General features: G+C 37.5%; 1 protein-coding gene across 3 annotated transcripts in view; it reads right to left on the reverse strand.

Moving 5' to 3' along the window:
- SLC26A7 (solute carrier family 26 member 7) overlaps positions 1-12,226 on the reverse strand; it is a 137,481-nt gene extending 125,255 nt beyond the window's left edge. Inside the window, exons 1-3 of one of the 3 annotated variants that reach the window (XM_049854504.1) lie at positions 12,090-12,226; positions 7,099-7,207; positions 3,783-4,088 (exon numbers count right to left, since the gene is read on the reverse strand). In XM_049854504.1, coding sequence (XP_049710461.1) covers positions 3,783-3,975 — 193 coding nt within the window. In that variant the 5' untranslated portion in view covers positions 3,976-4,088; positions 7,099-7,207; positions 12,090-12,226. Of the gene's footprint in view, positions 1-3,782; positions 4,456-7,098; positions 7,208-12,089 lie in introns of those variants that run through there. The other 2 variants (XM_049854505.1, XM_049854506.1) reach the window with 2 other exon arrangements.
- Positions 12,227-26,591: the final 14,365 nt, after the last annotated feature.

The following is a 26,591-nucleotide window of genomic DNA, read 5'->3' on the forward strand; positions in this document are numbered from 1 at the left end:
AGCAGAGGATGAAGATCCACTAGATGATTTCAATAGTTCAGAGGGTGAACTAGGGCAGCATCAGGAACATGAAGCAGGACTAGTTGGCTGGGAAGATATTTAGGAAGTAGAAACAACAGAACCTGGTGGCTGATTATTTGCTAGTGGAAGTGAGTAGGATAGTAAAAGACAGGGAAAACTTGGCGATGACTCTCAGAACGTTCTATGAGAGTTAGTCTAGTATAAAGGCAAAAGCATAGTCTCTGGAGCCAGACCCATTGAATTCAAATTCTACCTCTTCCACTAAGTTGCTATGTGACTTTAGGCAAGTTATTTATCATCACTGAGCTTCAGTTTTGTATACACATCAAGTGATCTTAGAATAGCATTTATATTTGTGCCTAATAATAACAGTTATTATTATTAATTATTACAATTCTGTTTTTTAAGATGGTGGGGCCATTCACTTTGTTTGGCTTTGAAGTCTAAATATTGCATTTGAAGGGCTTGTAGAATGTTCTAGGTTTGACTAATTGAATATGTGGATCTGGGGTTGAGAAGAAAGTTTTATTAGCACAGTAATGGTTGTTACAGCCTTGTATGCAGATGAAATTGCCCATAGAATTTCTGGAGAAGGAGGCCAGGGTTAGAGTCTCCAGGACACTGATGTTTAATCAGTAGACAGAGTAGGAGGCAAATCTGTAGAGGCTCGTAAGAAGAGAAGGCCAGAGAGTAGTATGAGAAAAACAAAAGAGCAGTAAATAAAAACTAAGAGGAGGAAGAGTTTTAGAAAGGACATAGACAGCACAAAAAATGCTATAGATATGTCAGGTATGAGAACTGAAAAAAAAAGAAAAGCATCTATTTTATTTAACAATTAGGAAATCCATAATAAAGTAATTTTAAGTGCTAAGTATCTGGCATATAGAAAACACTCAATTGTTATTTCCATTGTCCTCCTTAGTTTTAAATTCATTTCTAGAAAGAGAAGGATGGAAAACAAGTTTGGATTGTTTTCCATACTAGATTGGACCATATAAACTTGCCATATGTGTAGGTCAAAAACACATTGAATTCAACAATTTAATATAATTTAACTAGGCTGAGTACCTGAAAAGCTCTCCAAAAAATCAGTAGAGTGAAAAAAAGGTATTCGTTCCTTTTGTGTCATGATGCAAAGGTAAAAATTATCCCTTCTTTATTCTAATTTTCCTAAAGAAATGCCACGGATAATGATTGCAGATATTATAGTCACACAAATAGCAGCTAATGATATCTAAATGCTTTCCTTACTCTATATCCTACTGTAGTTACTTTTCTTGTTACTTTGCCTTTGAGTTTAAAAACTGCAGGGATGAAACCTGAATGCAAAAGTAATTTGAAAAAAAGGATATTGTACCTGTCCAAAGAAATGTCTTCTATTACTAATAACATTGGTATTATGAAAAGGTTGGTTATTTTGGCAGTGTAGAAGTATAAAATATTAACTGTGTTGGCTTTGGAATCAAGTTCTGACTCTATCTCTTATCAGGTATGAGGTCCAGGGGAAATGACTTACTCTTCTAGCCTTCGTTTTCTCTCATGTAAAATGGAGATGTGACTACTGTCTCTCAGAATTGTGTCAGGATACAACTTACCTTGGTGGTGTAAATGATGAAGTGCTCAACTACTAGACGAAAAGTTGGTTGTTTGAGGCCACCCATCCAGAGATGCCTCAGAAGACAGGCCTGGCAATCTGCTTCTGAAAGGCCAAGCTCTGAAAATCCTAAGAAGCAGTTCTACCCTGCACACATGGGGTCACCATGAGTCAGAATCGACTGGACAACAACGAAAAACAACAGGGTAAGCTAATGTATTTAAGGGGTTGCGCACAGTGCCCTTACAACAAATGGTAGCTGATGATATTTCACTTTTTAATTCTCCATAACAGATGGGTATGAGAAAACTTGAGAGGATTGTTTTTAAAAGAGTAGGTACTTCTAAGGTTCATCTTTTCATAAGCCAACAAAAAGTCTTAGTCTTGTCCATATACTACTAGGCCTTCCAAGAGGACCAGCAGCTAAATCTATGCCTTCCCAAGACAGAAGGACTGTGTAAGCATTTTGCTTCTCATCGTTCAGGGGCTGGCGATTGTGTTTCTTTATAACCAATGAAATACATGACTCATAAAACAAAATGTTTCAAAATGAAAACCCAAATAAAAGCCACACATTTAACTACCAAAGACTTAAACATGAATGACACCACTAATGATGTATCACAGGTAACTTTCTCACATCTTAAATTTCCTTCTTAATCTGATATGTTCAAAGATGCAGAAACATCATTTTTAAAATACATGATTCGTGTTCATTTTATATTACAGTAAAGCAAAACAATTTTAAAACATAGGTTGAAACTATTTGGCAAAAAAATCCCTTTCAAATTCATCACCTAAGTTTTTGAAGCACTTATGGTATTTAATTTTAAATTTAAAATTAAATAAAAATAAGACTTAAAAAATAAGGTGGCTCGTGATTAAGAGCTCGGCTGCTAACCAAAAGGTTAGCAGTTTGAATCCACCAGCTGCTCCTTGGAAAGCCTATGGGGCAGTTGTACTCTGTCCTGTAGGGTCACTATGAGTCGGAATCAACTTGAAGGCAATGGGTTTTTGTTTTTTTTTTTTTTTGGCTTGGTACCCATTATTTACTTCACATTTTTCTGAAAGATTACTATACATTGTTATTAGCAAAATGGTCATTAAAAATGTAATACGAGACTATTCAGTGAAATGGAATCCCATAAAGCATGACAGTATCATGGATCCTAAAGTAAAGCCACTAGTGCAGATGTTCCTAATTATAATAAAAACACAAATACACAAACCAGTTGGTTCCAGCTACAGAATAATTCAATTAAAAGGGTGCTTATAAGTTAACAATATGAATAAGAGTTAAAACCAGAGAAGCAGTGAAACTGCAAAGAAATATAAACCTACAGAGTCTGTGCCAAGGAAACTGCTCTAATTCTCAAGGGTGAGAAATCCATTCCTCTCCTTACTCTGAGCAGAAAATTGTTACCTGAATCAGTCAAAACTACAGTGACTATGCCTTTAAGGAAAACACGTAAACACGCACACCAGTTAGCTAGCTTTCACCAAGGGAAACACCTATCTAATCCAGAATATTGTTTGGAATATGCTTTGAGAAAGAACATGCTTTAAAATCTGAGTCCTCACCAGTTCAAATTTTTGTTAAGAAATAGATGCAGTAGGTAAAGTGATACAGAAGTAAATCAGCATGTCCAGTAAAACACAAGCTCTAAGGACATACAGGATTCTCTTTGCAAATAATGATCTTGGCAAAGAGCCTCCTTTATGTACACAAAGCTCTGTTCTTGCTTATAGCAACTCTCAAGGCTACAACATGTAACTGTGTGCTGCTAATTAGGCTTACAAAAGACTGTGCTCAAGCCAGGAGATATTTTATAGCTTGATTCAGCAAATGTTGCAAACTATATCAGCAAGGTCAAGCTATAGAAATTCATTCTCCTGCGATTACTCTTTTATACAGCATGAATTTTAAAGTTGCAAATATGTAATGCCATTCAAAAATTCATTCAATGCTTAATAGCTATCAAAATAGCAAAAAAAAAATAATAATAATTAGGAAAACTTTCATACATACATATTCAGTGTGCTTATTTCTCCAGTTAAATATTCATTTCATTCGCTAAATTGCTGATCCTAGATCACAATACACTTCCATGAAAGCAGAGTGACATCTATTCTGAAGAAAACAGGTAAAGGAAACGCAGTACCTTACCTTGTGTCACCTGTTGAACTGCCAACATTAATCCAGACACGGTGTCTGGAAGCAAGTTTTCTTTCAGATTGTATTGCGGCGCCCACTCCAAAACAGGTAGCCGCCTTCTACACCACCTCGTAATGTCTTCACAATGAGGGACATGCATCTTGCTCCAGGGCAGGCTTTTCTTTTTCCTCTTTGCCCCTGTCATTTTGTCAGATTTCCTCTCGTTGAAGTAAACTTCTTTAAAAGAGAAAAAAACCTTTGCCCAACACCTCCTTTCAATGCCAGTCTCCAACTCTTCTGCGGTTTACAATGTCAAAGCTACCCAGGAAATAAATAAGAGAGAGAGGGAGAGAGATTAACAAAAGAACTTAAATATATGCAGCTGGGCTGTGTGTCTCGTTATAGTGTAGTTAATTATTCTAGATTAAAAAAAATTTTTTTAGATGAAAACCTTGGAGTCTCATCTGAATGAAATGGAGAAATGTTTCCTGTTATCGCAATATTTTCTGATCTTGGAAAAGTCATGGATTTAGTCTTAAATTGGTCTAGAGCTCTTTCGCCGGTAATTCCCCCTTATATTCTCTGTAGTCTTATGTTTTTGGCTCCAATCCCAAATGGTTAATGAGGTAGTTCTGGGCGTGTGTTGGAAGTGGGCGGGGTTATGCTAATGAAGCAGGAAGCACTCAGGGAGTCCAGTCTCCCCCTACAAGCTCTGCAAACACATAAAACTGCCAGAGGGGTCTGCCATGCAAAATATAGTCAGAAAAGCCAGCCTTCTTTGAGAAGTACATATTTTCAATGTATCAGATAACTGTCAGTTCTACAAAACCCAGAAATATGGCAGGGCATTGCTAAAAGTTCTTATCATTTTTATTCCCTGATGAATGAGGTTTTCATTCATACAGAGACATTCGGATAGCGTACTGCCTGGTCTGGGAAAGACATAGCCAATTCTTGTAAAGAAACTGAAATTTCAGCTCATGGGCTAGGAAAATAAGCATCACAATAAGCAAATACTTGTGGCTAAAGTTCTTCCTTGTTTCTGAAACTGCTCATTCAATTTTCTCTGAGTTTCTCTAAGTCATGTAATCCATACACTCAGGCTCTTGTAAGTGAATGGTTCAGAAAGGTTCAAACTACTGTTTGAGGTGTCCTCAACCTTTTTTGGTGGGGGGGAGGGGCTAGCTTCCTTTCACATAACTTTGGGGAGTTTCTCTTTTTTAGAAAGGGTGTTACAGTTTACAATAGAACAGATAGGTTGCCAAAGATTCTTGCTTTGTTATTTTTTCAACCCAGAAGAAAAAGCCTGCATTTATGAGCTATGCTATTGGAATTAAACCAAAAATTCAATTTATTAAGTAAAAACATGAAACCAGGAAAAAGAATACCATATATATAGTTACACCCCCTTTTAATGCCCATTTGTCCAGAGAGTTGAAATCTGATTTCTGGAAGCCTTTAGAATAACAAAGTGCTAGGATCTCTTGGCTACTTTTAAGAGTCCCTGCCATACCTTTTCCCTTTGTTTTTAAATTAGGTGAACAGGTACTCACAGCCTTCCAAAGACGATACCACTGGTTTCGACCTGTGCGAAAATACCTTATTTTTAAAATAAATAAATCCTAACTATCTATATGTAGATATCTATGTACTCATTAACCCATTGCTGTCGATTCTGACTCATAGCAACACTGTAGGACAGAGTGAAACTTCCCCACAGGGTTTCCAAGGAGTGGCTGGTAGACTGGAGATGCCCACCTTTTGGCTAGCCTTGGAATGCTTAACTACTGCGACCAGTGCCCTGTAGGGAAGCTCTACTCTGTTCTATGGGGTTACTATGAGTCTGAATCGGAATCCACTGTTCGGCAATGGGTTTGGTTTGGTTTTTTATGTACTCTTTATTTTTGTCTACAGAATAGAATTTGTTTTGTATTTTTCCAATTGCTTACATTATGTTAAGTTTCCAAACTATCTGATAATTCAGGTTTGGGGCAACTAGTTGATTTCAACTCAAGGCAGCCCTATGTGGGTTTTCAGGGCTGTGACCTTTTGAAAGCAGATCACCAGGTCTTTCTTCTGAAGTGCCTCTAGGGGGGGCCCAACCACCAACCTTTCAGTCAGTAGCCAAGTGCTTAACTGTTTGGATCACCCAAGGAAGGCCTCACCCTTATAGATAGAACCCCATTTAGTGACTGTTGTATCATTTTAACCCTTTCTCTTAGTTTGAAAGGTAGAAGCACCAGATAAATGCAAATCCACTTTTAATAAAAATGCTATGTTGCTTTTCCTTCACAAACAGCAATCTAATTTTGTTTTATATACATACCATAAGTGTGTGGATTTTATAATGAGAACAGGCAGTCCTGGGTTACAAACAAGATCTGTTCCTAAGTCTGTCTTTAAGTCCAATTTGTAAGTAAGTCAGAACAGGTACATACGGTTCTTATTTAGCATCAGTCAAATGTTTGTCTTAGTATATAGTATATATTTTACCTTCCCATGCATGTAAAATACTTAGAAATGTTTCCAAACTGAGTGATGTTTTCATGAGCATCACAAAGTAGACAAAGTAGTGCATGCTTTTGTTGTTATAAACTATTCCATTTAACTCCAATTTTTAACATAATAGGCTTTAGGGCAGTTGTCCAAAGGTCGGACTTTCATAATCCAGGGGAGGACTGTCTCTATCTTTTATTTTATAAAAATAAATAAATAAAGATAATTTTCATAATGAAAAGGTTTACACACAGAAAGAAACAATCTTTGATGGTTATAAGGGAGGGGAGGGATGAGGAGGGAAAAATACTGACAATAGATAAGTGGTAACTTTGGTGCAGGATAAGACAGCACACAATACCGGGGAAGTCAGGACAAGCTGACCAGACAAAGTCACAGAAGCTTCATAGACACATACAAGCTCCCTGAGGGACTGAGTTATTGGGCCGAGGGGTAGGGACCATGGTCTCGGGGGACCTCTAGCTCAACTGGCATAACATAGTTTATAATGTTCTACATCCTACTTTGGTGAGTAGTGCCTGGGGTCTTAAAAGCTTGTTTGTGGCCGCTTAAGATACATCTGCTGGTTCCACCCCGTCTGGAACAAAGGAGAATGAAGAAAACCGAAGACATAAGGGAAAGATCAGTCCAAAGGACTAATGGACCACAACTACCACAGCCTCCACCAGAATGATTCCAGCACAACCAGATGGTACCTGGCTACCACCACCTACTGCTCTAACAGGGATCACAATAGAGGTTCCCAGACAGAACGGAAGAAAAACGTAGAACAAAATTCAAACTCAAAAAAAAAAAAAAAGACCGAACTTACTGATCTGATGGAGACTGGAGAAACCTAGAGAGTATGGCCCCAGGTACCCTTTTAGTTCAGTACTGAAGTCACTCCTGAGGTTCACCCTTCAGCCAAAGATTAGACAGGCCTGTAAAACAAACAATAACACAAGTAGTTCAACCATATATGTGTAAAACTAAAGGCACACACCAGCCCAAAAGCAAAGATGAGAAGGCAGGAAGGAACAGGAAAACTGGATGAATAGAAATGGGGAACTCAAGGCTAAGAAGGCAAGAGTGTTCATACATCGCAGGTTTGGCAACCAATGTCACCAAACAGTTTCTATAGTAATTGTTTAATGAGAAACTTTCACCTAAAGCACAACAAAAAAGATATTTTTCAAAACACATCTAAGTCATAAACTTATATACTGACAAAATGAGAAAATGAAAGTTTGACTGAAATCCCTAATCAACAGACAGCTATTATCTGTGCAGTTTCAATCATCAAAAAACAAAACAATTATACTAAACGTTAGCAACAAAGAATTCCCATGAACAGGATTTTCAGAAGATGAATCTGTATACCCTGTTGCCATCCAGTTGATTCTGACTGGTATAATGACACTATAGGACAGAGGAGAACTACCCCCAGAGGGTAGTTCTAAGGCTGTAACCTTTATGGAAACAGACTGACACATCAATAAAATATGCCAAAATCTTACTCTAGTGCATAATATCACATACTCTGTGGTTTAATCAGCAAAACCAAAAACTTTATGAAGAAATGTATTTATACACATGAAATTCTCAGACTAATTTGACCAGTTCATATAATTCAAGGAGGCTAAATATTCTTATTCAAAAGTTTCAATGACTAAAGTTAAGTATTATGTATCATCTATAGGGGACCTCTCTTCCCAAATGTCCAGGTAGCCCCTACACAAACCAAAAAAAAAAAAAAAAAAAACTTATCATCTTCTGTCCCACACGTGGAACATCAGAGAAATTCTTCTTCATCATTTTGATCACATCACTTAAATGTTTGAACGGCCAGTTATCTCCAAGGGCAAATAAATTCATTAGCATAAGCAATGTGACCCTTTTCCACTCTTCTACGCACCTCTGACTAGCCTCCCATCAACTCCATTTGTTTTATATAATTTTATTTTGTTGTTTTGAGAATATACATGCAAAACATACAGCAATTCAACAGTATCTACTTGTATCATTTAGTGACATGGATTACATTTTTCGAGTTGTGTAACCATTCTCATCCTCCGTTTCTGAGTTGTTCTTCCCCCATTAACATAAACTCACTGCCCCCTAAACTTCCTAGCTAATCTTTCAAGTTGCTGTTGTCAGTTTGACCCCATATAGATAGTTCTTAAAAAAGCATAATGCTCAAGGCAGACATCTTCTTAAACCAAAACAATAGTTTAGGTTAACTAGTAAAAAATATCTGCCTTGCGCGTCAAGCTCTTTTAAGAACCATCAACTCTCTTTAATTCACCAAATACATATTAACAACCAAAATTTGCTAGACCATGTGTGAGGTGCTATAGACGGGCCAGAGAAGTAAAAGACTCTGTCTCTATTTTCTAGAAGTTACTAATTACTGAAGAAAATACAAAAAAGTATAACCATAACTCAAGGCACAGAACAAGTGTCATGGAGCTCAGAGAACAGGGAGTTGCATTCTCACCGTTCCCACTCTACCTGGACCACCTGTTCCAGTAGGTGTGTTCACTATCTGCTGCATATTACTTTGACTCTTCTATCTATTTCTATACTAATTTCTCTAGCTACATTTTCTTTTTCCTCTTTTAAACATTTACTCAACTCTTACCTTTTCCATGAAGCTTTCTCTCTCTGACTCAAAGTTCTGCGCATATTGTGCGTTCAACATCCAGGTAACTAACTCTAAGGCCAGTCGTGGATGTGAAGTTGTATTCATTTTCACTGTCTGTTGATTTGCTTCCTTTATATTTATTTCATGTGACTTTATCTGGTCTGGCTCATAAGACTGTAAATTCTTTGTGAGTAGGATTTTTCACAGAACTTGCTTTACCTCTTTTCTTAGTATCTAGTGAGGAATCTGTGGAAACAGTGTCCATGCAATAATTATCAACATGTGAATGTTCCTCCTCCTGAAATTACCCAAGGATTATTTAGCATATTTCAGGCTGGAATGCAAACTATGGTGTTAAAGAATCAGGAAACTAGGTGGAGAGAGAAAATTAGAGATGCTAGGAGGAACAAGCTGGATTCGGAAGAAGACATGGTACAAAGAATATCATTGCTGATGTCAGATGGATCTTGGCTGAAAGCAGAGAATACGAGAAAGATGTTTACCCATCTTTTATTGACTATCCAAAGGCATTCGACTGTGTGGACCGTAACAAATCATAGACAACATTGCCAAGAATGGAAATTCCAGAACACTTAATTTTGCTCATAAGGAACCTGTACATAGATCAAGAGGATTTGTTCCAACAGAACAAAGTCATTTAAAATCAGAAAAAGTGTGCACCAGGATAGTATCCTTTCACCACACTTATTCAAACCGAATACTGAGCAAATAATTCAAGAAGCCAAACTATACGAAGATCTAGGCATCAGGATTGAAGACTTATTAACAACCTGCGATATGCAGATGACACAACCTTGCTTGCTGAAAGTGAAGAGGAGTTGAAGTACTTACTGATGAAGATCAAAGACTACAGTCTTCAGTGTGGATTACGCCTCAACATAAAGAAAACAAAACTCCTCACAACTGGACCAATGAGCAACATCATGATAAACGGAGAAAAAATTGAAGTAGACAAAGATTTCATTTTACTTGGATTCACAATCAACTCTCATGGAAGCAGCAGTCAAGAAATCAAACCTCATTGCATTGGCCAAATCTGCTGCAAAAAAACCTCCTTAAAGTGTTGAAAAGCAAAGATGCCACTTTGTGGACTGAGGTGTGCCTGACCCAAGCCATGGTGTTTTCAATTGCCTCATATGCATGCAAAAGCTGAACAATGAATATGGAAGGCCAAAGAACTGACGTTTTTGAATTATGGTATTAGTGAAGAATAGTAAATATACCATGGACTGCCAGAAGAACAAACAAATCTGTTTTGAAGAAGTACAGCCAGAATGCTGCTTAGAAGCGAAGATGGTGAGACTTCGTCTCACATACTTTGCACATGTTTCCAGTCCCTAGAGAAGATCATCATGCTTGGTAGAGAATGGGCGAAAAAGAGGAAGGTCCTCAACGAGATGGATTGACTCAGTGGCTGCAAACATGGGCTGAACCATAGCAACAATTGTGAGAATGCCATAGGGCCAAGCAGTGTTCTGTTTGGTTGTGCATAGGGCTGCTTTGAGTTGGAATTGACTCAATGGCACCTAACAACAAAAGGGCTGGGGAGAGGGGATAAGGAGAGCAAAACAACACACTTCTCCTGAGAAATTTTACTTTTGTTTGTTCAACTTCTCCCCATTCTCGCCCAAACTAAGGAAAGTTCTATCTTTGCCAACACATTTCCTTTTTCTTAATATAGAGTCTGGAGAATAGACACAGGAAAAACTAGATGGGAGATGCAAGAGAAAGTGAGGAAAGAGAGAAGGCTCATGGACTGGAGTTTCAGAGAGGCTTTTAGGGGGTTGGCACGTGAGAGCCTCTGAAGAAATTATGAAGTGTGAAGGACTTGAGCCAGGCTCGAGTGAGGCAAGAGTCTTTTGGGAAATAGAATGCAGGTTATAAATTGGATCTCATGTAATGGATTTTGAGAGGCACTAGGGTGGTTTAGTAAAGACTAAAATTCTTCTTAAACTGCTTACGATTGCTGCATTGTGCTTCTTTGAATGTGATCTGTTGGATACTGGGACACCTAAAGCACTGATTTATACCCAGGTAACACTCAGGAATACAGACTTATCAACCTTGGAAAGGTATCAACTCCAAATCATGTCTATCTCGAGAAGTTTATCTACAACATTTCTAGCAAGAGGACACTGCACAAAGGCTGCTTTCTGAGGGGGAAGGTGGAGCTGAAACTATGCCATTGACTGCTTTCTAAGCCAGGTAACCAGGCTGGGCATATAGCTACACAGGGGCAGCAACTTTTATTAAGTCATCCACCAGAAAGGGTCCCTTTTTCTTATTTACTGAAAGTTCCCTATAGGTTAGCACAGCCCTGAATCCAACCTCTATTTTAATTTTTCAAATGACTGAAACTAACATGGTTAACCCATTCCAATTTTCAGACATTCTAATTGTTGGAACATTTTCCCCAATTACTGAGCCAAGATCTTCTACTTAAAATGTTTACTCTTCAGTTTATATTCTAACCCGTACGGCACATAACAACCCTTTATCTTCAGGCATAACTCACTTAGTGCTACCCAAAAAGAGTGCTGATTTTTTTTTTAATGGTGCTTTTCAGTTAAAAATACCATTGCACTTAAACGTAGACACATATGAGTCAATTACAGACCTGAATAGTGCAGTTAATGTTTTTCTCATGACAGGCCAGCCAGTGAAACAGAATGAGCGAAATCCTATTTTCTCAGCAATGACTTCTAACGTGCTTTCTTTGATCAACTAGCACAACCCTTTCCAGTCTGTTTCTTTACCACGGTTTCCCTTTGTGCCGCGATTTTATATTCTGTGGTTAGTTTTGACCCAAAATAGGGGCCAAGGAGAGATAGCTGTAGAGAAATCAAAAATGCTTAGGGAAAGAATCACATATATATTTAAATGCACATTTTATAATGATCCAAGGCACTTTAAAGGAAATGGTTTAAAAAATAATAATAATAGCAGTTAATTAAAGACTAGTGAAAGCCCCTTCTCATTTCTAACCAACAGTTGATATATAAAATGGGTTTCTTGTAGGCGGCATATAGATGAGTCTTGCTTTTGCTTCTACATGTGTTATAAACTCAAAATTCATTGCTATTATTTTTGCTTTAAACAGTCACTTAACTTTTAAAGAGATTTAAGTAATAATAACAATAAAAGTACTTTATATTTACCCATGTAGTTAGCATTTCAGTTGCTCTTTATTTTTTCCTTGGGATAGTGACAGATTTCCATCTGATATTAGTCTTCTTCTGCCCAAAGGACTTCCTTTAACATTTCTTCTAGTGCAGGTCTGCTGGTGATGAATTGTTTCAGGTTCACATGTCTGGAAATACCTTTATTTTGTTTTCATTTTTGAAATTTTTTTCATTGGTTGTAGAGTTCTAGTAGATACTTTTGTTTGTTTTGTGTTCGGTTTTAGTACTTTAGAGACATGACGCCACTGTCTTCTAGCTTGCATTGTTTCCACTAAGGCCTTTGTTTTCATTCTTACCATTCTTCTGTACCTACTGTGTCTATTTTTCTCTAGATTTCGTTTTTTTCTCTCTCTCTCTCTATCACTGGCTTTAAGCAATTTCTTTATGATGTACCATGGTATAGTTTTGCTCATGTCTCTTATGCCTGGTGTTGATAAACCTTTTTGGATCTGTGAGTTTACAGTTTCCATTGCATTTGGAAATTTTCCAGCAATTATGTATTTACATATGTTTTCCTGTCCTACCCTTTACAGACTCCAAATAAACATACATTAAGCCACTTGAAATTGCCCCACACTGTACTTAAGCTTTGCTCATTTTTTTTTCAGTCTTTGTTTGATTGCATTTTGTATAGCTTCTAATACTATATCTTCATGTTTAGTTGTATTTATTGTAGTATTTATTCTATAATGTCTAATCTTCTGTTAACCCCATCTAGTGTATTTTTTATCTAAGACATTGTAGTTTTGAGTTTCTTATATCTTTCATAGTTTTTTGTTAATTGTGGTAGAATATATATAAAGTGCCTTTTTAACAATTTTACGTGTACAATTCAGTGACATTAATTACATTTCCCCATTGTACAACCATCCCATTATTTGCTTATGAATTTTGTCATCACCCTTAATAAGAAATCAGTACCTCTTAATCAATACCTCATTATTACCACCTCTTATACCACATTAATAAACTGTGGCTCTGCGTATTTGCCTATTCTGGTTATTTAACATAAGTGAGATCATACAGTATTTGTCCTTTCGCGTCTGAGTTACTTCACTCAGCTTAATGTTTTCGAGGCTCATCCGTGTCATAGCACGTATCAGAACTTCATTCCCCCTAATGGCTGAGTAAGATTCTAAGTATATGCCCTATTTTATTTATTCATTCATCTGTTGATGGACATTGGGGTTGTTTTCACCTTTTAGCTATTGTGAATATTGCTGCTGTGAACGTTGATGTACAAGTATCTATTTGAGTCCCTGCTTTCAGTTCTTTTGGGTATATACCTAGGAGTGGAATTGCTGGGTCATATGGTAATTCAATGTTTAGCTTTTTGAGGAATCGTCATACTGTTTTCCACAGGGGCTCTACATAGCTGGTGATTTTTGAGTGGATGCTATGAATTTACCTTTTTGGGTGCTGGAATATTTTTATATTCTTACCAATATTTTTGAGCTTCTTTATGGGATGTGGTTAAGTTACTCAGAAACAGTATAGTCCTTTGAATCTTGCTATTAAGCTTTGATAGGTGGGATCAAAGCAACATTTATTCCCACTACTGAGGCAAAACCGTGCTAAGTACTGTACCCAATGACCTATAGATTACAATTTTCTACTCTAGTTGATGGAAATATGAACAATTTCTGGCCCTTTGTGAGTTCCCAGGATTGCTCCTTCTAATCATCTCTCCAGTGTCTGCTAGTTTCCTCACACTCATGTGCTGATTTTTCTTTAGCTGTGCACTCTACATGTGCAGATTTCCAGGGTGCTCTCCCTGCACAGGAGCCCTGATGGTGCAGTGGTTACGAGCTAGGGTGAGCTACGGCTGCTAACGAAAAGGTAGGCAGTTGAAATCTACCAGCTGTTCCTTGGAACCCCGTGGAGCAGTTCTACCCTATCTTATAGGGTCACTATGAGTTGGAATCCACTTGACGGCAATGGGTTTGGTTTGTGTAGCTCTCTTCTCTCTGGTACTCTGCCATGCAAAAACTAGCTGCTTTGGCCTCTCCAGACTGTCAGCTCCTTCTCTTCAACCAAAGGAAAATACGAGCCTCCTCTGAATTCTCCACCACCCCCCATAGTCTGCTGCTGCACCATGGCCTGGAAACTCTCTCCTAGCAGTGAACTGGAACAATAATAGGGTTTGTTTTGTTTGCTTTCCTTCTCTCCCAGATCACTGTCCTGTGTTGCCTGATGTCCAGAACCCTGACATCAATGTTTCACATATTTTGTCAAGGTTTTTTTTTTTAATTTTTGTCAGTCAGGAGGGTGAATCTAGTTCCTGATTACTGCATGCTGGCTGGAAATAGAAGTCAGCCATCATATGATATGGCTTTCAAACAATCCACTATTATGATCGCCTTCCTCACGATTTGCTACAGTTGGCCAATTCCCCTTTTAGAATGTGATACCAAGATTTAATGCAGGGCTTAGCTGTGGTCTGACTTAAAAATTGTAAGTGGCACCATTTAATTAAAGTCTAACTTTTCCACATCCACTATTTTTAAATCATATATTCTCCATCTTTTATTATAATACAGGCTTTTAAATAAATATGAGTTTATTTAAAAAGTTTTTACCAATATAAATAAAAGTACAATATAAAGTTTTATATTAAATCTACTAAATTCTGATGTATTAAATATAATCAACTAATTCATCATGGCACTATCTTTCTGATTTTTATCCAGTCATCACTAATACTAATAATTATGCTCTTAACTACATTTTAACTATTTCTCCAAACATCAAGTCACACACAATTTGGTTAAGCATGCTGTATAAGTCCTTATTCAGATCATTTATAAATAATACAAAACAGACACACACTAGACCCTGTCCTTCAGATTGAAATGCATTTTTTAGTCAGAATTATTTGATAAGTCATTCAAATAGGAATTTTTCCATTTTGTCCACAAAGGTATCTTAAAAGCTGATATCAAACTTATTACTGAAATCATATTATGTCTGCAGCCATCATGTAACTTTTCAATCTAGCACTGCTATTAAAAGAGATAATGGAGTTTGTCTGACCACCACATTAAATTCTCCCGGAGTCCCCATCTGGAAGAGATGATAATATCAGAGAAAAAATGGACTCTTTGGAACAGTTGTATTACTCAAAGGAAAATGCCTAAAATACAACATGCAGCCTATATTGTTCCTAAGAGATCAGCTCCAAAAACCAAATTTCTCCAACATTATCATACAGTTTTTGATTTATGACATTACTCTTTTCGGGGGAATTCAAGGCTAGCATGAATCTTGAACTGTTAGCCTCATTAAACCTTAAGTCTTAAAGTTGAAATTGTACTTAGAGGTTATCACAAAATAGAAAGGATTTGAGCAGGGTGGAAATCATTTTCAAAGCATTCCCGAAGGTTGGTCACTTTCATGCATGAAATACAGGATTATTCTAAGATTCAGAACTTCTAATTACTTTTAGTGTTCTCACTTCCTTATATCACAAAAGACAGTTATTGTATATGTGGAAATATGAGTAAGCTTACAAAGTTGAAAAATAACCAGATTGTTCTCATATACAAGTATTACAATGTCAAAAATTAAAATTTAAGTTTCTACTCATTCCATTGCTCTTTTTTTCCGTGGTCAAGTTTTATGGCCCTGTATTTCTCATGTCAAGAATCAATAGGGCAAAATGTAGCACTTTTACCATGATAAGAATTCAGAAGCCATTTTTTCCCAATACGTTTTCTGGTTATTAAATAACCAAATTACTATTATAGAATATAAAATTCTGCAAAGCATAAAAAAGTGTTAAAAAAAATTTGTTTCATATTTTGGTATAGTTTGTTCTAGTTTTTTTTTTTTCTATGAAATATTTTTCTTTATATAGTTGAAGCATTACTATAAACATTTTCTTTCTCTGAGCATTGTATGATAAGCCTTTATGTCATATTATCGAAACTCTTAGATTCTTTTTAAATAACTGTGAAATTTTCCTTTCTAGGAATATAGCATAGTTTACATACCCATTTCCCTAAGAGTAGACACATTAGCTGCTTCCAACTTTTTTTTCGTTATTACAGACAACACTGTCTATAACACAATGTAAACATCTATGGTCATAAATCTTTATCCAGATTTCTGATTATTTCCTTAAAAGTAAGGTCCAAACGGCAAAGAACCATTACTAATGATGTTATTTTTATTGGTGAATATTTTTCCCATGCTCTAACAAGATTTTTCTGAGTCAACATTTTCACACTAGTCTAAATCCATAATAAACTCATGTTTTGAGTGGTCTTATTAGGATGTTCTCCAACACCATCACGTGTTGACTTCCACAACACTTACTGATGTCTGATTTCTGGATCAATTGACTTTCCACTTAAATTTTTTTTTTTTTTTTTTTCATGTTTAGACTTCCCTGGAACCTTAAGGCCATGGAGTATATTTTTCTTTGGAGCTAGTTTTTACTTGTTGATTTACATTCCACAACTGAAAAACATAATTCAGGTATGAGCTACCACTAATGTCTTGCTCCCAAAAAGCACATAATAATATTCAGAAAAAATTCTCAGTGCTCACACTTATTTGGCCTCAGGAAGTCATATTGGGTGGCTAAGTATAACTCAGTCAGTGGGGTCAAAGTAATAGAAAAAGGGACAGATCAATTACAGATTTATCATTTATTAAAAAATGTAGAGAGGTGCTCAAACTATTTTATAATTTTGAGGGACTTTTTAGGCCCTTCATACAGCATTTCCTTCACTTGAAGAAGTAGCATATTTGGGAATAGCACTGGAGTTCTTATTCTCCCCAGTAATTTGTGGCATAACAAAAATTTACTCTAGAAGTTGCAAGGTTTATATTGTACATAGATTGCAATGATATTTTGTATCATATTCATCATATCATTGGCAATGGAAAATACATGTACTAGAGCAGATAAACCAACCCCCAAGAAACATTACTTTTCATTCATGTCAAAAGGAACACAACAGGAAAAAAAAAAAAAATTAAGTGTACTATGGAGCCAGACAACCACCCAGCATATTGGCAAGCAAAGCTTAAATTCAATGCCAACTTTTCAAGGTCCTTAAGGGGAGTGTTTAGATAAGTGGAGTACCAAGGACAATGCCTGCCGTATAGGAAAGGCACTGATGAATGTTAGCTGTTAGCTCGCATACATTTATTTAATTAGTTACTGGGACAATCTGAACAATGCTTATGAATCTTCCAACAGTTTTAAATTGAGTTTTTAATATGCCTTAAAACATTAAAAGTGTAAAGGAAGAACACCCTAAGTGCCTTGCATTTCATCATTATTCAATTAGAATTAAATGTTTTCTTCTTTTCCTAAGATGGATAATTTTACCCAGTTGGTCAATTTTTATGGACTTGTTTAAACCAAAAACCAAACTCGTTGCTGCTGAGTCAATTTCAATTCATGGTGACCCCATGTGTTACAAAGTAGAAATGCTCCATGGGGTTTTCTTGTGTGGTAATCTTTATGGACACAGTTCACCAGGCCTTTCTTCTTCAGAGGTGCTGTGTGGGTTTGAACCGCCATCCTTTGGTTTAGCAGCCAATCACAAACCTCTTGCACCATTCAGGGACCTCCACAGACCTGTTTACTTGGCCCCAAATGAAACAATAACCCAAATCTATTACCTTCTGCCTCACTCGAACCCCAAATTCTGATTTGGACTACAACAACATTACTTATCCTCCAATCATGGTCATGACAAACCCAGTCTCCCTGCTCAGACTCTAATTTTGTCATGTTCTTACCACGGTCCTGAAATTTCTAAACTCTGAACCTGATTTTATCTTCTGTATTTATCCTCTACTTTTTGTCAGTGGGTTAAGAAACAGGTCCTCCATATTCTCTGTCAATACAAAAGAATCAGTTCTTCACTGAAATATTGAAATGTGGGGTTGATAAGAATTCTAAAACAACGCATCCATGCTCTGTGGGAAAGTCTGCATAGACCTGTTAGTGATGTCTGCCGTGGGCATGGGAGAGAGGGGCCACACACACAGCATGAATTTACCATTAATGCTCTAGGAGTTCCGACCTAAGGTGGATCCCTTGAAAGAGCTAGGAGAAATATTTTCACTTAGAAATCATTTTTAACCAATTGACTGTGAGTCTCAATCCAATCTGTAAAAACATTTTACAGGTAGTCCCCGACTTAGGGCATATTTGAGTTATGACAAGCCACACTTATGACCTTTTTTTTTTTTGATACATCTTATCATTAGTAATATGTACTGTATACAATGTTGCAGTGTGTAATTTGCTGATGTTATCATTCTCAGTTGCCCACTTGCAGATGTTCAATGTTATGATTTACTCTTCAAAACACTGCCATACAGCAGGCTATGAAAACAACAAAAAAAGAAGACGTATTCCACTTACATCAGAACCAACTTACAATGGAGTCATTGGAATGGAACTCCATCGTAAGTTGAGGACTACCTCTATTATAGTTAGAAACTTAAAACTAATTTCAGTGTAATAAGTAATGAATATGCCTAGTAGCACACAGCATTTATGCCTATCAATTTTTTAGCTGTCTATAAAGAAGGAATTGTTTTCGGTAGACACACAACTAACCTGTACTTAAAAGAAAATCTCCACTAATTAAATACAAACTTCCAAAGCCTCCTATCCCAAGACATTCTTGTTATTTGAAATTACTGTTTTAATGGTTTGCTTTAAACATTATGCAGGATGATCAGAATGTTTTCTGACACATCTCCATGGACTACCCGTCCCTAGAGAGTCCCAAGAATGAGGAAGAGTTATACATCAGGAGAATTAACATAATTGGGATTGTAAGAAACTTTAAGACCAAGAACAAAAGACTTCAGAGTTCAAGGTCTCCACTCTCCTCTGGAACTGACTGTTGAGATTAGGAATAAGAAAGAATGTATATATGATCTTTCCCATAATTCTGCTCAACATCTTGAACAGATGATGGTTGGGAAACCAAGTGTGACGAAAGTGACTACATCACCGTCATAAAACAATTGAACATGCTGACCCACCTCATGTATACCAAAACCAAAGCTAAACCTGTTGCCATCAAGTCGATTCCAACTCATAGTGACCTTACCGGACAGAGTAGAACTGCCTGGTTGATTCAAACTGCTGACCTCTCAGTTATAGCTGTAGCACTTAATCACTATGCCACCAGGGTTTCCACCTCATGTGTAGCATGAGAAAAATATGTTCATATCCCACCTCCATTCTCATGCGCCAGAAGATCACTGTCAATAGCAACCAGTTGAAAGCAGGGAGCTTATTAATTTATCCATAAGTTCAGAAAAATAAAGAATCCCACCACCACAATATGCCTTATATTCCTGTTAGTCACAGGATAAACATCAGTTAAGGAGAGTGAGATGGGGGAGATGGAAAATAGTTCCTTTCCTGTTAAATCTTAAATTCTTTTTTGAAGAATCCTCTTCCTTTTGTTGATAAAATAATCAGATTGGAAATCCAAAGGAATGGATAGATACAAGAATGTGGTAAAGGGAGCAAAAAATCAGGGGCCAAAGAATGTTAAAAAAAAGGGATGTTTTCATATGGCTGGGCTTACGGTAATACCATTAATAATATAGAAATACAGATTAGGAACCTGACAATCCACCACAAAAAGGCGATGGTTAAATGACGGGAAACAACAGAAAGGATGAAATAAGAGATTAGAGATGGAACCTCGTCAAGCACAGAGAAAAAAAGAAAGATGAGGGCTTAGAAAAGTATGGAATTTAGCAATTAGAAAGTTGTCGAGTGACCTTTGGGAGAAGAGTGGGGGCAGATACCGCATTGCAGTTCATTGAAGGGCAAAAAGGTTATAAGAAAGCAGGAGCTTCAAGTCAAGAGACCATTTTTTCAAGAAGTATGGCCAGATAGAATGCAGAGTAAGTTTGAGGTCCATTAAAGATTAGAATAACTTTTATAGACAGGAAAAAGACATGGTGAAAATGAGGCAAGCGTAAAGATACCAGACAGAGCAAGTCTGGAAAGAGGCAGGAAACATGAGGATAAAGAATAAAAGGCACAGATTACAGGGTCATCCTCTAAACGTACAAATACATATTTCTCAGACAGGCATGGAGGGAGAGAGATAGAATCTGAGACAGAGAGGGAAGAAATTGAGTGAGCTTGCACCAAATTAACTACAGTGATAGTAAAGGTGGGATTACCAGATTTAACAAATAAAAACACAGGATACTTAATAAAGTATGAATCTCAGATAAACAAGGAATTTTTTTTTAGTGTAGGTATATCTCACATAATATTTAGAACATGCTTACACCAAAAAAAAATTTTTTTATTGGGTTTATCTGATATTCAAATTTTTACGTGGGACATACTTATGATAAAAAATTATTTTTGTTTACTGGAAACACAGATTTAACCCAGCATTCTGTATTAAATCTAACAAGCCTAGATTAAAGTCATATGCTGAGAACAGGAATGTTAGTATGTATCTCAAATAGACTGATTCTTCCACAAATATGAGTTCCCAAGAACACCTTTTAATAGCAATGGAAAGAAAACTGTATTGTGCTTATGTTAAGCCAGCTCCACTATTTTTCCTTAGGCCCTCTTTGGGTGTAATGAACTGAATTCAAATGTCATGGCAGGGCTCAGGTCATGCCCTACCAGGAACCTGCTGTGTGACCAGTGGCCACATCTATTAAAGAAAGGGCTGGCATAGCAGTCAGATAGGGTTTGAATCCTAGTTCCACCACGTCTTAGCTTTGTTATCTTCAGCAATTTTGGTTGATAGAAGGATCAAATGAAGTAATTCACCTAAAGCACTAAGCACAGAGTAAGCAGTTAATAAATATTAGACACTGGTGTGATGGTAAACGCTGACAGGAGTAGCAGCAACAGCAGTTTGTTTTATTCTAAAAGCATGTGTAAATTTTATATAGATAAATGGCATTGTCAGAAAAGTCTGTAATAATATTGACAACCAGTATTAGCTCGATTTCAAGCTGGTAAATCAGACTTTCATATTTAAACGATCCAACAAGAGTGCTTCCTGTTTAACTTTTACATGGTTAAAGGCGCTTCCTGCACTAACTCTGTGAAGCAACAGCGTCACCTAGTGGTTGTCAAACCAACAACGAACAATCAAGAACCCCCGGATAAAGGGTGCTAGAGCTTGGTATCTGCACAAAACTTACCAAATTTACAGTAATGATAAATACTGCTGGTGAGTAATATTTTCAGTAATATATTACACCAACTCATCTCACTTGGTCTCATTAAAATGATGCACCATCTCTCCAGATGAGAATATTGTATATGTTACCTTCACTACCTTCACGTGACAGTCTAACAAACATTGTCAAAGAAACAAACTCTAATTGCCCAAAACAAAAAAACAACAAAAAAAAAAACCCATCGCCGTCGAGTTATTTCCGACTCATAGTGACCCTATAGGACAGAGCAGAACTGCCCCATAGAGTTTCCAAGGAGTGCCAGGTGGCTTCAAACTGCAGGACTTTTGGTTAGCAGCTGTAGCTCTTAACCACTACACCGCCAGGGTTTCCTGTCATTGCCCAGGAGGTCTTAATTGTGAAATTACTCAGACGGATTTTGGACTTCTCACAGCTTCTTATAACTCAGGGCTTTGAACTGGTTCATTCCATTTCCAACCCCTGCTGACAATTTGCACTTCCACGCCAGATATACTGAATCATAACCTACCTTTTGGAAACCCTGATGGCGTAGTGGTTAAGTGCCACAGCTGCTAACCAAGAGGTCAGCAGTTTGAATCTGCCAGGCACTCCTTGTAAACTCTATGGTGCAGTTCTACTCTGTCCTATAGGGTCGCTATGAGTCGGAATCGACTCAACAGCAGTGGGGTTTTTTTTTTTTTTTTTTTTTTTAATCTACATTTTAACAAATCCTTAGGTGATTCTTACGTATAATAAATTTTGGGAACCATTGCTCCACTAGTGGTCTTCAGAATTGGTCCTTGTCAGAAATGCAAATTCTCAGCAGGGGTTCAAATCCGTTCTGAGCTCTGTTCTAACTCTGTTGTTGTTGTTGTTAGGTGCCGTCGAGTCGGTTCCGACTCATATCGACCCTATGCACAACAGAACAAAGCACAACAGAACGAAACACTGCCCGGTCTTGAGCCATCCTCAAAATCGTTGTTATGCTTGAGCTCATTGTCACAGCCGCTGTGTCAAACCACCTCCTTGAGGGTCTTCCTCTTTTCCTCCAACTCCGTACTCTGCCAAGCATGATGTCCTTCTCCAGGGACTGATCCCTCCTGACAACATGTCCCAAGTATGTAAGACACAGTCTAGCCATCCTTGCCTCTAAGGAGCATTCTGGCCCCACTTCTTCCAAGACAGATTTGTTCATTCTTTTGGCAGTCCATGGTATAGTCAATAATCTTCGCCAACACCACAGTTCAAAGGCGTCAACTCTTCTTCGGTCTTCCATATTCATAGTCCAGCTTTCACATGCACATGATGTGGCTGAAACTATCATGGCTTGGGTCAGGCACACCTTAGTCTTCAGGGTGACATCTTCGCTCTTCAACACTTTGAAGAGGTCCTTTGCAGCAGAGTTGCCCAATGCAATGCATCTTTTGATTTCTTGACTGCTGCTTCCATGGCTGTTCATTGTGGATCCAAGTAAAATGAAATCCTTGACAACTTCAATCTTTTCTCCTTTTATCATGATGTTGCTCATTGGTCCAGTTGTGAGGATTTTTGTTTTCTTTATGTTGAGGTGTAATCCATACCGAAGGCTGTGGTCTTTGATCTTCATTAGTAAGTGCTTCAAGTCCTCTTCACTTTCAGCAAGCAAGGTTGTGTCATCTGCATAATGCAGGTTGTTAATGAGTCTTCCTCCAATCTTAATGCCCCGTTCTTCTTCATATAGTCCAGCTTCCCGTATTATTTGTTCAGCATACAGATTAAATAGGTATGGTGAAAGAATACAACCCTGATGCACACCTTTCCTGACTTTAAACCAATCAGTATCCCCTTGTTCTGTCCGAACAGCTGCCTCTTGATCTATGTAAAGGTTCCTCATGAGCACAATTAAGTGTTCTGGAATTGCCATTCTTTGCAATGTTATCCATAGTTTGTTATGATCCACACAGTCGAATGCCTTTGCATAATCAATAAAACACAGGTAAACATCCTTCTGGTATTCTCTGCTTTCAGCCAGGATCCATCTGACATCAGCAATGATATTCCTGGTTCCATGTCCTCTTCTGAAACTTGCCTGAATTTCTGGCAATTCCCTGTTGGAATACTGCTACAGCCGTTTTCGAATGATCATCAGCAAAATTTTGCTTGCGTGTGATATTAATGATATTGTTCTATAATTTCCACATTTGGTTGGATCACTTTTCTTGGGAATAGACATAAATATGGATCTCTTCCAGTCAGTTGGCCAGAAAGCTGTCTTCCATATTTCTTGGCATAGACCAGGGAGCACCTTCAGCGCTGCATCTGTTTGTTGAAACATCTGAATTGATATTCCATCAATTCCTGCAGCCTTGTTTTTCGCCAATGCCTTCAGAGCAGCTTGGACTTCTTCCTTCAGTACCATCGGTTCCTGATCATATGCCACCTCTTGAAATGGTTGAATATCGACTAATTCTTTTTGGTATAATGACTCTGTATTCCTTCCATCTTCTTTTGATGCTTCCTGTGTCGTTTAATATTTTCCCCATGGAATCCTTCACTATTGCAACTCGAGGCTTGAATTTTTTCTTCAGTTCTTTCAGCTTGAGAAACAGCAAGTGTGTTCTTCCCTTTTGGTTTTCCATCTCCAGCTCTTTGCACATGTCATTATAATACTTTGTCTTCTCGAGAGGCCCTTTGAAATCTTCTGTTCAGTTCTTTTACTTTATCAATTCTTCCTTTTGCTTTAGCTGCTCAATGCTCAAGAGCAAGTTTCTAGCTCTACTATTCCATAAAACTCATGGCAGATGGGAAAGGGGCTTATGGAAAGTTGGAAATATGAAGCTCATGCCTTACTCAATTATAGGCTTCATTGCTTTTTTTTTTTTCTATTTAGCTTAGAGGTTTCTATTTTCTTTCTCATGCAGTCAAGTTGATCATTGTCTTTTTTTGGAAAAGAAAATACGCTTATTTTCCCAAAATCTGAATTAAGACATACATATATGCTTGCAAATTTTGTTCCTGTATTAATTGGGACCCAGTGTCTACTCCAGTCATACTACGTTGGTTTTGTCCTGAGATCTTCTCAAAGATGTGAGATTTATAGCTTGTGAGGTTACACCTTTAAGTAAAATTTCCCAAAAGTAATGAATACTGTAGTTTATGTTCACTTCCATAAATGTCAAGAGAAATTAGTTAAGAATTCAAAGTAGTCTTTGGGGAAGATTTTCCTCTGACCTTATTTAATCTATTTCTTGGTGGCACAGTGGTTTAGCACTCAACTGCTAACCAAAAGTTCAGAGGTTCAAACTTACCAGCCGCTCCATGGGAGAAAGATGTGACACTGCTTCCGTAAAGATTTACAGCCTTGGAAACCTTATGGGACAGTTGTACTCTGTGCTATGGGGTAGCTGTCAGTCGGAATAGACTCGACGACAACAAGTTTGTTGGGTTTTTGATATGTGACTATCATAAACATCCTAAACTAGAATCCCATGGCTTAGTGGTCAGCAGATAGTTAGTTTAAGTACACTTGGCATTAGAAGTGGTCATATATGTCAACCCAGACATGGCTGGGGGATTATTAATCAATGACTGTGAGATGTATTTCCTGAGTTTGTGAGAAATTTGTATTTCAAACACCAGTTAGGAATCAGGCTTTTTAAGGAACCAGTCTCTTTTTATATATATTTCAGAAATCCCCAGACAAAAGACCCTCAATTACCAAAATCTTTCTGTGGCTCTCAGGCCTTTCACAGATTTTTCTTCCCAGACTTCCCTTTACCCAAAATCCTTTATAAATAGTTCATGGCTGGCATTGTTTCACAACATTCCTAGGCTGATGGGAATTCTGATTTTCTCATTTTCTCCTGACAGGAATAAGTACAGATATGAGTGTGGATAATTTATTAGAAAGTGCACGTCAGAATATTTAAAGCCATTCCTAAATACGATTGAGAATCTGTCTCCTGTAATATTTCTTTCCAGCTCCTCTGGTTGTTCTTTCTCTTCTTGATACTTATTTTTAGGACTTAGGGACTAAACCCTCAATGACCAGAGGTAAGCAGTTTAGGCATAAGTCTACCCTGCAGAATGTTCAGGCCCACCTTTTTCCCATAAGGCTGTCCACCTCCGGCACGCCTGGGAAACCAACTCACTAATTCAGATTATATCTATCTGCAGAACACCAATGACCGTTATTAGAAGAGAAGCTAAACTTGAATAGAAGATATTCTACAGTTCCCTGAATTCACCTGTGTGAGTCAGATGAGAAGAGTTACATGCTCTTCCTTAAGCATATTGCTTACCTGAATATGCCTGAGAAAATCAAATAGGAACACAATGACTGTTTAACAATAGAACATGCCCATTTATTGAAGGGGAAGATTGTTTTCAGTCATGATCATTTCCCATCTGAAAAAAAATATTGGGTTCTTACTCAGGTTTAGCTGTTTAATTTAAGAACACCAAATACTTAAGCATTTAGTTCCTCAACTTCCCCTCAGAAGAAATGAGAAAAAGCACCAGGTATTTTCCGAAACTGAGAGGAAGCCAAAGACAGGTATCCTTCACTGCCAAGTCTTTCTGCAGCATTTTCATAAAAAGTAACAGAGAGGCCACCCAATTTTTTCTGTTGATATTCGACACAGCATATACATTCAGAAGGCATTAAAAAAAAACCAAACCAAACCCAGTGCCCTCGAGTCAATTCCAACTTATAGAGACCCTATAGGACAGAGTAGAACTGCCCCATAGAGTTTCCAAGGAGCGCCTGGTGGATTGGAACTGCCGACCCTTTGGTTAGCAGCCATAGCACTTAACCACTACACCACCAGGGTTTCCTCAGAAGGCATTCCAAACCAAACCAAACCCAGTGCCGTCAAGCTGATTCTGACTCATAGCGACCCTATAGGACAGAGTATAACTGCCCCAAAGAGTTTCCAAGGAGTGCCTGGTGGATTTGAACTGCCGACCCTTTGGTTAGCAGCCATAGCACTTAACCACTACGCCACCAGGGTTTCCCAGAAGGCATTACATCATTAAATATACAGTAATTACAACTCATCAGTACTTTTGCAAGTAATTAATGCAAGAACAACTGTATATGTACATAAAACTATTATTTTAGTGGCTACACTGAAAATTAATGGGTTTAACTTGCCTTTGCAAGAATTAAAAAGGAAAGTTTATGATATGATCAACAAACTAAAGCCAATTATGTTTACAGCTAGTGAGCTCCAAGATGTATTCTTGACTACCACTCCACACCCAGAGGGATAGTAATCATGCTTTGAAGAACAAGAAACAGATACCAGAACTTTCAGAGAATTA

This window comes from Elephas maximus, chromosome 15 (genome assembly GCF_024166365.1).
Source record: "Elephas maximus indicus isolate mEleMax1 chromosome 15, mEleMax1 primary haplotype, whole genome shotgun sequence".
In the NCBI taxonomy this organism is placed as follows: Eukaryota; Metazoa; Chordata; class Mammalia; order Proboscidea; family Elephantidae; genus Elephas; species Elephas maximus.